Source organism: Gavialis gangeticus, unplaced genomic scaffold (assembly GCF_001723915.1).
Source record: "Gavialis gangeticus isolate Ggan-Ray unplaced genomic scaffold, GavGan_comp1, whole genome shotgun sequence".
NCBI classification, from domain to species: domain Eukaryota; kingdom Metazoa; phylum Chordata; order Crocodylia; family Gavialidae; genus Gavialis; species Gavialis gangeticus.
The window spans coordinates 2,486,563-2,502,208 of NW_017729012.1; the positions used below are offsets into that span (position 1 = coordinate 2,486,563).

The window sequence follows — 15,646 nt, forward strand, 5'->3', positions numbered from 1 at the left end:
GCGCTGCGCTGCGCTGCGGTGCGGACCGGCCGCCCGGCCGGCCGGCGGCGCCGGATCAGCAGCCCCCGCGGGCTGGGAGGCACCGGGGATGATTTCATCCCCGTGATGCTGCGAGGAGAGCCGCCCCCCGCCTCCCTCCGGCCGCCGCCCGGGTAGCGAGCCCCAGCCCGAGCTCCCCAGTTCCGGTCACGTTGCCGTGTGTTTACGCCGTAGCGCCGGGGTGGGCTGGAGCCGGAGCCGGAGCCGGAGCCGGAGCCGGAGCCGGGGCCCTGCAGCCAGAGGCCTGCGGCTCGGCGCTCCCTGCCCCCCGCCGGCGCTGCCATGGAGGCTGCAAGTTTGGAGGCGGCTGGGAAAGGTGCCCTCTAGCCCCGCACGCCAGGCTGGGAGCCGGATCTAGGCAAGACGCAGGAGAGGAGGCTGTGGGGGGGTTCTCTGCCCCCCACCCCAATCCGGATCCGTGTCTGGGGGGAGCGGGGGCCCTGGCTGTGCTGAGCCCCCCCACACACCGGCTTTGCCCTTGTCCTGTGCCAATGCAACACCTCCGTTGATGACACCCAGCAGCTGCCAGCAAGTTCCTCCTCTTTTCCCCCAGGTAAGAGAAACCCGGCCTGTTGTATGCGGGGAAGGGGGGATTCTGGGCAGGAAGCTTTGCCCTGGGGGCACCAGCAGCCTGCAAACTCCTGGGGGCTGAGTGGGACAGAGGGCTGGGGACAGCTGCGGGACGGGGATGGTCAGGACACAGGACGGGGTGACTTTGCCTGATGTGGGCCTCTCCCACCCTGGTGGAAGAGACCGTGCATGTGTGTGTGTCCTGCCAGGTGTCCGCAGAGGTTGGTGGCTTCAATCCAGGTCGGGGGAGAAGGATTCCCAACTAAAATCCCGTTGGTTCATATCCTGGCCAGTGCCACTGGCAACAACTTCCTTGAGGATCATAACAACAATCATAAACACCCCAATCCCTGCACCCATGTTTCACTGAGACTGGCAGGAAGAATGGGGGAGGGGGAAGAGGGGTCTATCCCATGAGCCTGGGATGTTGTGCCCAGCTGACCTGAGGTTATTAAAGGCTATAAACTAAATCAAAGCCTCTGAAAACTACCCGTACTATGGGCTTCCTCCCACCCCAAATTCGAGTAGCCCATTGTTCCTGTCTGTCTATTGAACAGATTGGTTTAAAGTACTTACAAGCTGTAATTCTGTATTGGAAGAATGACAAGAGCTGGCACAGAGCAGCTGCTTGCATCCAGGGTCAGCAGTTGTTGTAGCCTCCTCCCTAAGGGGAAATGCAGAAGGCAGGGCAGAGTTGCACCTTAGAGCCGGACCCATCCAGAGATGCATATGCTGCAGTAAGATTTCTGTCCTATGTGCTGGGGAAGGGGTCTCGCCTATACACAGGGGGAACTTTTCCTGTGCTGGAAGCCCTCCTTGCTGTTCTAGAAGATCCCTCACCCCAGGCAAAGAAGCTGGCACCTGTTCTTCCTCCCTGGAGCTACTGATGCAGATGTAAATTGAGTCAAAATTGCAGTGAAGCCCACTCCCTATTTCCACCAGTAATTACAGAGTTAAGTGTGTTACAAGGGGGGCTGCTGGAGTCAGTGAGAGTTCTGCCACAGAAAGCCCCCAAAAGCTAGCAGCATAAATTGAACAGGATGCAGGACCGAGCCATAAGGATCCTACACATATCATTATGATTTGTGCACAGTTGACTGTGGGCCAAATTCTGCTCCCAGCAACAGTGATACCAGAGTAACTCCACTGAGGCCAGCAACAGCAATTTGGGCCTCACATTCAACCTAATGGATTAAAAGCAAAAGCATTAGCGTTTGGCTGTCACTCAACTGGGCATGTTTAAAAAATGTATAGGAAACATGGTTATAAATTTGTTTGCACTGATCTCAGTAGATGATGAGACCAGCCAGCATGGATTTGAGTGAACTCCTGGTCCCTTTGGAATCAATGAAGATTTTGCTGTTGACTTTACCAGGGCCAAGGTTTCAACTCTGCTTTCTGTTCCTGTCTTTGCCACTGGTTCTGTGACCTTGGGCAAGTTCCTTAATCTCTTTGTGCCTTAGTTTCCCCCGATATGTAAAACAGACAGAATGTATCACATCAGTGTTGTGAGGGTTCATCAGTTTAATATATGCTTGGAAATCTACAAGTGGAAAATATTCCTTGGTGTATCTGTGTTTATGCCAGCAGTTCTTTCTATATCATGCTAGGGAATTGCAGTGGGAGAAATCAGTGACCTGGTATTGCAAACCTAATTACTGGAGTAGTTCCCCTGGCTACTAGCTTGTAAGCCTGGCTTTTACAAGAAAACTTTATATATGAATAGTGATGGATTGAGTTTTACGTTCTTGTTCCCATGGATGCACAGACAAGTGCCAAGGCATGTATCATACACGTGATTTTGAAATGTGTAATCAGACACTGGAGTGTTCCCTTTTTTTTAGGCCAAGATTCTGGTTTTCATATTAGCACGTTATACATATGTGTGTGTGTGTGTGTGTGCGCGCGCGCGCATGGTTTTCATATTAGCATGCTATACATATGTGTGTGTGTGTGTGTGTGCGCGCGTGCACGTGTATATACTCACATACACACACACCTCTCGGGGCAATGCTACCCTGGAAGTAAATTCTTCGACAAGCTGATTGTGCAATGAAAAGCATTCACCTGTTAATTAAAATCTGACTTGATTATTTCATCTGCTTCTGAAACACTGGTTAAATTACATTACTTATCAAAATAAGTGAAACTAAATGGAGTGATTTAGGTCTTTCAGATGCTGCTGTATTCAGTTATAAGTGAGACTAGGCCCCTATTGTGCTTGTTGCTCCATGTTAATATAGTAAGACAGTCCCAACCCCAAGAGAGATAAAGGAGAGACAGGAGTTATGGTTACCTCCATTTTACAGACGGGGGAGCGAGGCACAGAGAGATTAAATGATGGCCCAGGGGCACCCAAGGAGTCTATGGTAGCATAGACAATGTGTAGGGGAAGCACATGGGGGCACGTGCCCCCCTTGAGATTGGCCGCTACAAAAGCTGCCACCAGCTTCTGTGGATGGTCACTGCCTGCCACCCACCACCCTCCCCGCTGCCACCATCAGTGGCTGCGGGTGGTCCCTGCTCACCAACGATGACACCGATGTTGGCAGGTGTGGGCATTCCCCACTCATCGACACCAACGCCGGTGGTCCCCGCTCACCACTATGGTGCCCCCCCCAGTATCAGGAGGCACCAGTTGTTAATGAATGGTAGGGCAGGGTTTACAGATCTCCAACATCTCTGTAGAGGGCTGTAATACAAGGCCAAGACACCCCTTGCTTCTATTACAATGGTTTGATTCTTAGTGCAGGTAGAACCTGCAAGACTGAAGTCCTTTGCTTATCAAAGGAACGTGCCCAGGAGGAGCTCCCTGGGCAGGCAACCAGGTCAGGGAGGTGAGTAGCACACTTCCTCCACGTGCCTCTTGGCCTCTCAGAATGGCCCTCAGCGCTGTCGAGGAAGGATCCGCTCCAAACCAAGATCAGTGCTCATCCTGCATGCCCAGCAAATCCCTCTGCTGAGCCTGCCAACAGGAACAGTCATTAGTGCCAGCCGAGACACCTTTCTGCTCAGAGCTTTGAAAATGGCAAAGTGCTTCCTATTCATATCTGTATTAATTACTGGTAATGCGGATACTACACGCCACATTCACACTGACGCTGTTCCTTTGTACCTACCCCGGAAGCACAGGGGGGCTCTAGATTGGGAGTGAATTACATTCATTCAGAACCCCTTTGAAGCTGCCAGATAGAAACAAAGGGCCTTAGATTAATGACAAAGTGGCTTTACTTGTCCAGTGGAACCTGGATGGAGATCAAAGTCATTTTGCTTAGGCCATGCTATAGCAAATGCATTTAACTGTTGCCCAGATGAGCTAAGTATGGATCACAATCCAATTTGAAGTGGGAGGTTCCACCTCTTGCTACCACGCCTCTCCACTCCTCAGAGCAGGTTCACACAGTGGTTCCAGATTTCTGTTCTTCCCTTACAGTACAATCAATATACGCTGAGACCCACATTCCTCTTTCTGTGTATACAGAAGACACGACAGTGACCTTTCACTTCATCTATTATTTACCTGGTAAGAAGCTTGCATTTCAAAGCTGACTTTACAACAGAACCTGTTCTCAAAGATAAAAAAAGTGCAGCCCCCTCTAACGATCAATTAAAGTATGAAATCTTTGGACCAAAATGTTTAAGCCAAGGGGCCTGAGGTTGGTGTTTTTGCACCTAAGTGCACAGTTTTATTGTCAGGAGGGTTGTGCATGCACACACACACATGCACACATGTGCACATACACGCATACACATACGCACATTCTAGTATGAACTACTTGAGCTCAGCACCCCCAAAACTACAGCATATATTTTGTACTTTATCAGTTAAGCCTACCTCCATGTTATAGAAGAAGGCTTCAAAATATTTTTTAAAGATAATTAGGCACCCAAATACCTTTAAAGTCTAGCCCTAAGTGCCTTGCCCAAAGTCAACCAGGGGAGATGCTAGGGAATGAATCACAGGTCTCACACCCTACATGGACCCCCTAGGAAGACTGCTTTCAACAGTATCTCAGTAACTTAGGAGTTCAAGTTTAATTGGAAGTCAGTGGAACTTAGGAACGCAGCTGCCTGAGTCATTTGTAGAAATGGGACGTGGGTGTCTCAGTTAGATGTATTTTGAAATGATACCTGAGACCAGCATCCCAGAATCCATGATAGCAGAAGGGTTTTCCCTCAGTGTTTAAATGTCTTCTGAAAGTTTGAAGCACCATCCTGAGATGAGAAGGACTGTAAAGTGTTACAAAAAGGAAAGGGCACAAGAGTCCATGTATGCAACGGGCCATTTTTTAATTTGTTGATGAGTAAAACCTCTGTTGTAAGGCCCTGATCTTGAGACTATTGAAGTCTATGCAAAATTCCCACTGAGTTCAGTTATATGGGTTCAGGTACCAGGTAGAATGGACACCTTGGACTTTGTCAATACAGAATGAAGAGACAGAGACTGTTCAAGCTCCTTAAGAATAGCCAGCATTGACCACAGGCATCATTTAAGCTTTCAAATTGGGGGTGAATTTCACGAATGAGGAACTGTTTAGCTGACAACAGAGGGATGGAAATTCACTTTCTCCTAAAACAAAACAACACAGTACAATATGTTTCCAGAAACCCATTTCCACATTCCCTATCTGAGAGTGCAGATATTTCAGGGTAATATATTACTTGAAAAATGTATCATATGACCTTGGCTTCTACTCAGATAGCAAGATGGAGAATTTCATAGGAGTCTGAAGGGGTGAGGCACCCAAATTCTCTTCACTTTCTATGGGATTTGAGGACCAGATTTTCAGCAGGGCATTCATATTTAACAATGCAGGTCAGCACTTTGGAAAACCCCGAGGTGCCTAGGCAGCTCCCACTGGTTTCTAAAGGAAATGGACAATTAATCTGTTTAGGCATATCTGAAACTCTCACTATGAATCTATATGACTCTTGAGATCCTGAAATACTTTAGGATTTCTTAAGGTGATATCTTTTATTGGACCAACTATGGTTTGAGATAAAGTTAGACAAGCTTTCAAATGCAAAGCATTCTTCATCTGCCTTGCATTTGAAAGCTTGTCTAACTCTATCCTAACTACATAGCTGGTCCAATAAAATCTATCACCCTAAGAAATCCTTGCTCTCATATAACTTCTGGACCATCACAGATATAACATCACTCTTATACTATTGAAATATTTTAGGACATGGGTTCTGGATACCCATCTCCTAAAAGTGAGCAACATGGAGGAAAAGGAAAGAGTTGTAGGCACAAAAGAAAGATGCTAAAAGTACCATTTTTCCAATCATCAAAGATCCAACAACATGTCTAACAGAGTGAAAGGAAATATGTCAATCAGAGTATGATTTTAGCATGTGCCAGCAGTACACTATTGGTGAAAACATGGTGGCATCAGCTTTAGTACAAACCAGCAACCAGAGTACAGACCTCCAGAGACCTTAAGGTATGTACTCTGGCCACTAACAATTTCTAAAGGCCCCTTCAGCGCTGCTGTTTTGTGCTAGCAAGATTAAGCAACCAGGGATGGGTTAGCATGGGCTGCAGTCACACCTTCATTTCATTGTGTAGACATACTCCATGTCTACCACTCTTGGTATATTAAACAGTACTTCCCTGAACTCGGACAAACAGGTCTTACTTAGCAGGAGGGATTTAGGCCCCAAGTGAGGTGCTGAATTTGCAGCTGCGAAAATGATCTAACTAGGTTTCTTTAGCCTGAACTAGATTTTGATTAATTTATCCTGCATCTGGACAAACACTAGCAGTCCCAATAGGCCCCATGGAACTGAAAAGCATGACAGTCCTTTTCACTTCCCAGATTTAACTATCCTGTCAATCACGGTTAGAAGCATCCCAGAAAACAAATGGGTTCTCATTAAACAGATAGCTTGATAACCGTGTGACCAGTAGAATATGCACATTATCCCTGATGTGTGAGCAAAGGGGGAAAGAACTGTGGTTATGAGGCAGAGGGCACAGAAGGTAGGGAGATCGACTGTAACGTGCTATTATCTTAACTGGCACACGAGCTGAAGCCAGCAAACTGTATGCTTGCAGAGGACACAGTGAAGATGGTCTTCAGTGATCAAGACACTGGCATAGAAGTTGAATTCCTTTCTCCATTCAGCCACAGACTTGCTCTGTGTCCTTAGGCAGGTCATTTAACCTCTCTGTGCCTCAGTTCCTCTTCTGTCCAATGAAGCCAATAGCGCTTCCTTACCTCACCAAGGTGTTTGAGGATAAATACCTTGCATCAAAGATGGCAAGATGCACAGATACTATGGTAATGTCTACCAAATACCTGGGATGGACAGATACCACTGTACAGAAAGTGAAGTTTATCTCCATAGAAGTGAATGTATGTATTCTGGTGTAACATCCCATAGATTGGGACTAGCAGTTTGTAAAGCTAAAAGTTCCCTGAGGTTTCTGTTTATTTCCATTTGGACTTTATTGCCCTGAGCAACAGTTGATGCACTACTGTGATGGTTCTTGCCTTGAATGAGTTAAAGGCTTGTCAGTGGAAAATAAATAAGAATATGAATCCATTTGAAGCTGCACCTAAGAAAATGGCCAAAAGGTAGCTCCCTCAGAGTCCTTCTTTTCTTGCTTTATTGAAAGTAGCTTTGATAGTAATGGGCTTGGATAGTTTCATCAGTGGAAACAAGGAGCAGACAGACAATGTAAACCACTGTTCAGGTGCAGTTACCTTGAATCCAATGTAGAATTACCCCAGGAAAGTCTGGGAGTAAACTGTGCTGGTGTTAGGGTCCTAAGCCCATTGTGTTGCAGGGTAGCAGTTTGCTATAGGCAAACAAGCTATTATCTGGTCCTTCTTCACTTATCTGTGAAATGTTCTTGTAATGCCAGCTGCAAGCAGGCCTGTCTGCCCTGGATCCCAGTATAACTTACACAGGGAAAACATAAATGTGTTGTGTTTCTAGGTGTGATTTCAAGAAGAATCTAATGATCTCAGGAAGAATGAATGATTTGAGTCCAATAGTGAGAGCATTCAAACAGCCAGCCAGTCTCAGTTTATAGACTTAAGTGATGGAAATGCTTTAAACCAGGGTTGGCCAACCCACCATACATGCACCACAAGTGGCACTGACAGCCTCTGTGTGGCACATGGCAGACTGCAGAAGAAAACAGGGAACACAGCAACAGAGAGCAGGGAGCAGAAAGCAGACCAACAGCTTGGGCATGGGAAGGGGATCATAGCAGCACTCGGGAGGGCATGGGGCTTTCCTTGTAGCACATCTGCCAGAAAGACTGGCCCCCACTGCTTTAAACTAAGAATGGGGTTGTGAAAAAGGATCCTGTATCTAAAGCAGGAGACCTTCCTCTCTACCTGCCTACTTTCTGGGCACTGCAATGGTTTTTCATTACCAGTGGCTGCTAAGTATTCACTGCTTCAACTATAGTCAGTGCTTGTGCTCAGCATCTCAGAATATTGGACCTCTGTGACTCAGCTTTTCTATCTATAAAACAGGGACTTTGAGACCCCCCAAGAGAAAGACCATTGAGATCATTGGCTTGAACTGTAAAGCATTATTAATCAACCAACAGCAATAAGCATTAGTCAGGCACTGACCAAAAATGTTTTTGCATCAAGAATATTTCGAGGTAACCTATAGAAAGCTCCCAGTGTTTCAAAAGTCATCTCACAAACATGGCACAGCAGTTAAACAACATGTGAATCAACTATTTACCTGCATGCATTTTGCTCCAGCGCTCAAAGAATTATTGCAATTGCTACTTCACATCAAAGGAAAAGAGAAAAGAAATCAACCAATTATCAATCACTGAGAATAGGATTTATAAATTCTTCAGCAATCCCTGCAGGTTAATGAACGGACAGTAATTCAGTCACAGGGTTTTGATAATACAATAAACACTTGAATAGGTTATGAATGTTATTGGAAAGCCAAAACTCGATTCCAATCTTGGTAAATTAGCCATTGTTACCCATAATATATAGGCGCTTAATAAATACAGAGAATACAGATTTAGTTCTTAAAAATGGAACCTATTGGAAAAAAATGTAAGAGTGGATTTAGGGCTTGTCAAAGTGGTGTACTGGCAGCGCTCAGATAGCTCGATGGTGACAATGCTGGTATCCCCTATCCCTAGTCACTGCGTCTCCATGCAGTCTGAAGGAGCCATTGCCTACCAGCCAGCATGAAGGATGACTCAAGAGAACGTTCCCAGCTCCAGTTTCTGTTCCGCCTGCTCTGAGACAGCAGCACGACTGTGCCGTGGTGTCCCTGTGAACAGAGCTCAGCTCCTGTTACACTGACATGCTGCTCTCATTCTCATTAATGTGTATGGGAAAAATCACTCTCAAGTCCCTTGGTGACATGGCAGCTACCTAAAACTTCTAGAACAAAGCTGTGAAGAAAAACATCCAGATCTAGGGCCTGGTTTCCGAAAAGCTCTTTAAGCAAGTGAGTCCCAGCGTAGTCAACAACTTACTTAGGAAAAAGATTTTCAAATGCTCAGATAGGAGCTGGACATTTGCATCTCATTTGTGCCAGAAGAATGCCTTGCCAACTCAGGGTATGAATTATGTCAGCCCTTGTACTGGTCAAAGGAACACAAGGCATCTTTTAATATTTTTCTATGGCTTTGGACCCCTTGGCATCAGATCTCAAAGCATATTATGCCCATTTACAGAGCAGGAAACTGAGGTACTGGGAGGGGAAATGACTTGCCCAACATCACCTTGCAGGGCAGCAACAAAGCCAAAAACAGAACCCATGTCTGTGTACCAGCCCAGTGCTGTAGCCACTTGGCCAAGCTGCTTCCCCATGTTAATGGAGTTTCCAGGCTGAGAATGGCCACTCATATCCAGAACTAAAAGCAAAACCTCTGCCTCACACTAACCAGTCACTCACAGTACAGGCCAGGGAACCCTTGCTCAACAGACATGGTAGGAGTCATGGTGCAAGAAGCTAAAGCTGGCCAGAAAATGGTAACTACCAGTATGTCCCATGAAACATTTTGAAAGAAACCATAACACTTACGTTTCATGCCCCCTCTACTCTCCCACTCCTAATTTTTGCTGAGAAACATTAGATGCATTTTTTTTTACTGGAAAAGAAAAATCAGTGTTTGAACTACCAGACACTGTGCTTTCTCAGCTCTTTTCATCAAGGAAAAAAATTATATTCAGAAAAAAATTAAGCAGAATGACAGTTTTCTTTTAATAAGAGTTTCATTTTCAGCAGTGTGTATGTGTGTGTGTTTATGCATGTGTGTGTATGTGTGTGTCTGTGTATATACACATGCATGGCTCAATGGAAAGTTTTCAAGCAATTCTGATAGACTCTAGAGACATTTCAGCTGGACAAAACAATATGATTGAAAACAACAGTGGTTGCTGAAAACAAGAGTGGTGGTGGACAGGTCGTACTCGACCTGGCGGGATGTGAATAGAAGGGTCCCCCAGGGCTTGGTCCTGGGGCCTACACTGTTCAACATCTTCATCAACGACTTGGACGAGGGGGTGGAAAACACATTGTCCAAGTCTGCCAATGACACCAAGATGTGGGGAGAGGTAAGCATGCTCAAAGGGAGAGAGAGGCTGCAATTAGATTTAGACAGACTACAGAAGTGGGCAGATGGTAACAGGATGGGGTTCAATGTAGATAAATGCAGGGTGCTGCACCTGGGGAGAAGGAATCCACAGCATACATACAAGCTGGGGAGCTCCCCCCTTGACAGCACAGAGGCGGAGAGGGATCTTGGAGTCATTATTGACTCCAAGATGAACATGAGCCTCCAACGCCAGACCGCAGCCAGCAAAGCCAACCGTACCTTGTCGTGCATCCACAGATGCATCACAAGCCAGTCCAGAGAGGTGATACTCCCCCTCTATGCGACATTGGTCAGGCCACAATTGGAGTATTGCCTCCAGTTCTGGGCACCGCACTTTAAGAAGAATGTGGCCTGCCTTGAGACGGTTCAGAGGAGGGCCACCTGCTTGGTTGGAGGGCAACAGGGCAGCCTTATAAGGAGGGGCTGAGGGACGTGAACCTGTTCAGTCTCAGCAAGCGGAGGCTGAGCAGGGATTTGGTGGCTGCCTACAAACTTGTTAGGGGAGATCAGCAGCAAATAGGAAGGGTCCTATTCCTCCCAGCAGCACCTGGGGTGACGAGGAACAATGGCCAGAAGCTGCTGGAGAATAGGTTCAGGTTAGAGATTAGGAGGCACTATTTCACTGTTAGGGTGGCTAGGATCTGGAACCAACTTCCTAGGGAAGTGGTCCTTGCTCCTATCTTGGGTAAATTCAAAAAGAGGTTGGATGAACATCTGTCTGGGGTCTTGTGATCCCAGTGTGTGCTCCAGCCAGTGGCGGGGGTCAGATTAGATGATCTATTTAGGTCCCTTTTGACCCCTAACTACTATGAAACTATGAAACACTGGAGTAGAAGTGCTTTGTCCCACCTAGTTTGTCACGAGTCCAGAGATATGGTTCCCACAAATTTGCTTGAAAAAGGGTTCCAAAGCTTAATATATCTCTTCTTGTTGCACTGCTATAAATCCAGAGGCAGTGGAATTAGTTTGTATTTATACCAAAATAGAGAAGAGACTTTGGCTCTTTGCTGCAGCATGATTTGTTTTTGCAGTGTCTCATCCTGCTTGGACAATAAGAAAGTTCTGGGAATTTATGGGCAAGCCAATTTTATATCACAGAAACCACTAAAAAACATGGCTTTCTTAGCTACCACACATAAATACCCACCTCTTTAACAAAATCTTACTGAATGCTCTCTCTGAGGTTGCAAACAAAGGAGAAATGCCAGCTCAGCTAAAATTGTTGCATGTCATTACTGTGTAGGGCTTTGAGCTTTGCTCACTATTTTTGTTAATGTGTCAGTAGTAAATTATTAGACAAGTCAGAGCTTGGTTATTTGTTAGTCTCTGTGCTAATGCTGAATGGGGCAAAAATACACCTGATCTTTTTTTTTTTTTTTAGACTAAGTATGCTAAAAGGGAGGTACCTAAGTAGAGAGAATAAGGAGAACTAAAATAGAAATGACTGAGAAACTGAATACAGAGCTGGATTTTTTTTCTTATAGGTTTAAAAACTGTCAGAATGTAAAGGACTGTATAACCACCAGGGCATGACCCCTCTACATGGAGCATCTGGACCTTTGGTTTAGACGTGCACAGATAAATAGGCAAAGAACTATTCAGGCCTGCATCTCAATTACACTAAAATCACTTTATACTGGCCTAGACCAGATGTGAGGGTAAACTATACTTCTCAGAACAGTTTAAAGCAAACTTTAATGAGAATCAAGCCTTTTGCATACCATATTCCTTCCAATATAAGATGTCCTTGAATTTAAGATGCACTCAAATTTCCCAACACTCAGTTTAAGACAAAAACTAAGGATTCGATAAAGACCTGCTTACAAAGATACAGCTTCTGTGGTACACAGAAGATCTTTTGTTACCTTTTTTTTCTTTACTTGCAATTCCAGACATAGGCCATTCTTAGACAAAATGTCTAAAAATGTTTTAATGAATAGGTTTTTTAAAGTATGGCTTATATTGAAAAGAATATGGTAGTTTATGGTTACACATCTCACAGGGTTTGAGTGCATTTCTGAGCTGTTTACAGGGTGCACAATCTGGTCTGCTCACAGTAGGTCATGTCTTAGATGGAAGAAACAGCTTAAATTCTTATTTTGCTTCCATAAATGATTCCCAGGGGCATGTCAGGAGCTAATGAAAAGCAACCACAAATGCCAAGATAGTCATCTATATTCAGAGATATCCACATCCCATTATTTTTGGCTTTACCCAGATTCCTGCACAGCCCCAAAGCTAGATTCTAATCTTAGCAACCTGGAGTTATATCTAGAATAACCCTATGTATTTAAATAGAATGAATGTGATCACAACTGAAAGCCTAGTTTTCCTCTTATTGAACCAGAACAGCGAGTAATTCCTGTTTGATCCCACAAGCAGGACAGAAGTCGGAGGAAACATTATGTCTTTATGCACTTATTTATTTACATGATGGCTAATTGCTGCTCCTGGCATTAAGCAACTTGCCAACACATTTGCAGTGTCACCAATTAGGTCTACTCGTTTCAGTCCCTCTTACCTGTTTCAGTCCTTCCTAAACCAATGCAAGCTTCCATCAGTCATCAAAATAACAATGGATAAAAGCTCTGACTTTCAATAGCACTCAGCACTAGTATCTAAGTCTGTTCCTGCTGGAGTCAAGGGGAAATTTTTCAGTGAGCGGGCTTAAGCAATACTAAGTAATTTGGACAATCTCAGACTGAAATCCTCACTGCTTGGAAGGCTTCTTGGCAGTTTTGTTCATGAAGATGGCCTGCATTTTGGTAGCGTCTTTAATAAACCTACTGGCAACGCAGATTCCAGCTGGTGTAAACCAGCTGAATAGTTAATACACAGACCCTCCTGGAGGGAAAAGATTGTTAAAAGGAGTAGAAATGCTCTGGGATCCACAGACAATGGAACTGGTGCTAAAGAGGAGGCCTTCTCTTTCCAAAAAAACCCAGCTGGCCCTCAAAATTAACACAGCACCTGGGGCTGCTCCATTCTAAGGGATGGATCTCAAAGGAAGGGAACCAGCCTCTCTGTGCAGCACAGGTAACTCAAACATGGGTGTGTACATCAGAGCTCCTTAGAGAATATGAGCCTGGTCCAGCTCCCAGACACTGAGCCATGACTATTTAGTTCAAATTGTAGCAGCTCATGCTCTTATTTCTGCAGTTCCCTAGTTTAACACCTAGTGCATTAACCAAGATGACAGTCATCACAGCTAAAGCTCAGCCCACTCTCCAAAAGAGGACCATAGATGTTTGCACTGTGAATGCTGCACCCCGGAAAAGGACAAGCAAATAAAGAGCAGAAGGAGCCTTGCTGCTGGGGTATCCCCATAAGGAAGCCAAAGGGTACCCTGGAGCCCAGATGGATGGAGAGATTCCTTCCTCTGTGGATCCTTCAGCTCCAAACAGTTTGGGGATGCAAGGAAGCTGTGTCCATTACCCTCTCCCAGGATCAACCAACCTTCCCCGCTGTCTGTTTGGCTATCTGCAAATATATAACATGCTATCCAAATGCCTGGATAGGTTTACGAAGGGTTGATAAGGCCCCAGCCATCCCCGCTCAAAAAGGAAACTTTAATAAAGCAAACTGTCCTGCGCTTGGGTTGAGAGGGTCTAATGGTTAGAGCAGTGGTCTGGTTCTCAGGACTCCTGGGTTCTCTTCCCAGCTCTGTGAGTTTAGATGCACTTTAGCTCCCTGTGGCTGAGTTTCCTGTAAACTGGAGATAAAATTACTTGCCGATCTCATGGGGTATTGCATAGCTGCATTAATGAAGTGCGTAAAGTGCAATGAGATCCTTGGGGGGAAAGCGCTGTGCAGCAGCAAACTATTAGTTCTAGACAAGTCCACTCCAGTGCCTACCTAGTCATCAGTGCCTGTGCTGATGATCACAACAACAGTTCTACAGGTAAGTACATTAATTTAGCTTTGGAGCCTGATTTTCCACTGTAAAATATTAACAGCATGGAAGACCTGTTTTTAGGACTTTCACAGGTGGTTCATTTATTAGCAGCAAGAAAGCATTAAACTGATGGGAGGCCTGGGGCGGGGGAGGGATTGTCAAGGTTTCTGATGCTATTAGTAATCTTTGGAATCAAGTTTAAATGCATTTGTATTTGATTTAGGAACGGGGAATTGGATTAAAATGTACACAATAAGACATTCTCATTCTGTAAATGATCCCAGGCATTTGTTTCACTTTTAAATCATTATGGCAAAAAAAAAAAAAAGGCAGATGTAGATGAATAAGGAAATGGAAATAACTTCTCAGTGACAGAAAGATGCAGCAACAGCCTTCGTATCCTCGCCAGCAAAAATCTTCCAAACCATCCCAGTGGTTTGCCACAGATAAAATATATTGTTTCTCCCACCCTCTGGGTTCTATGCATAGAATAATAATGGTTGCCACATCCGTCAGAAATGGTATTTCCCAGGATTAAGGATTCTTTCGAAGGTTTATTTTTATCTCCGCTGTGCAGTAGCACAGGTAGGCAAGCTAATGCAGCTGCATTACAGAACCAATTAACATGTAGTGATGAACTCCATAACCTCAAGGGACTCAGCCTCCATGAAGCAGGACTGACATCACCACTTGTCTGCTGTGTAAATTACCAGCAAGATGTTTCTTCCTCTGTAAGACAACGCGAATCTCCTTGCCACATAATACTGACTGAGTTAGACTCAGCATATTGTATTTTTTCATGCATTAGATCTTTTGCTGCAGCTACTGATTCAGACTATGCAGCTTTCTGAACAACAGCCATATTCATCTCTGGTTTAAGTCCACTCCGTAGTTAATCTCTCCCAGAAGTAATTCCACTCAGTAATGAACATGGCCCCAGAATGTCTGTCTGCTTTCAAGCACAGCTGAAAGATGTACGAGGAAGACAGCATTTTTTGCTGAGAAAGCGAACCAAGGGTAAAGCAGTAGACTGACAGGATATCTCCAAGGGAAATGCATGAAATGATGAGGGTTATTCAGGAGATACTTGACCTCAGAGTCAGTCAGCCCTGAAACAATGTCCTCTTGTAGTATGAGGCACCACTGGACTTCCAGATAAGTCTTTCTTCAAGTAAAAGCAATGTCCTAACTATCCAGGGTCATTAGAGAACTCACAGCCGCTTCTGAAAGAGCAGGGGCACTGCCCATGCGTTCTGCCGAGGTTTTAGTCTTCCCATGTGTCAGGTCCTGATTCAAGTGCTCTGCCCAGTCTAGTTTTAAATGTCCCAAGCCTTAGTGTTGCCTTGGCCTCTATCAGGTGATTGTTTCCCAATCTTAGCTCTTGCCACTGGTGTACCTTGATAAATGCTGCCTCCCCTTAGGCCCCAGCCTTACGAAAACCCTGGATTGCATGCCAAGCTCTGATGGGTATTATGGTCAAATTGGCACGGACTCTTCCCTTCCCTTCCCCCCCTCCCCCCCCCCAAAAAAAACAAAAC

At 45.2% G+C, this 15,646-nt stretch overlaps 1 protein-coding gene across 1 annotated transcript in view; it reads left to right on the forward strand.

Annotated features, from left to right (window-relative positions):
* The first annotated feature begins 263 nt into the window (after positions 1-263).
* The window catches only part of LOC109293216 (coiled-coil domain-containing protein 92), a 62,065-nt gene continuing 46,682 nt past the window's right edge, over positions 264-15,646 (forward strand). The window contains exon 1 of the mRNA XM_019511031.1: positions 264-592. Within this exon, the coding sequence (XP_019366576.1) occupies positions 548-592 (45 nt within the window). The 5' untranslated portion in view covers positions 264-547. The remainder of the gene's footprint in view (positions 593-15,646) is intronic.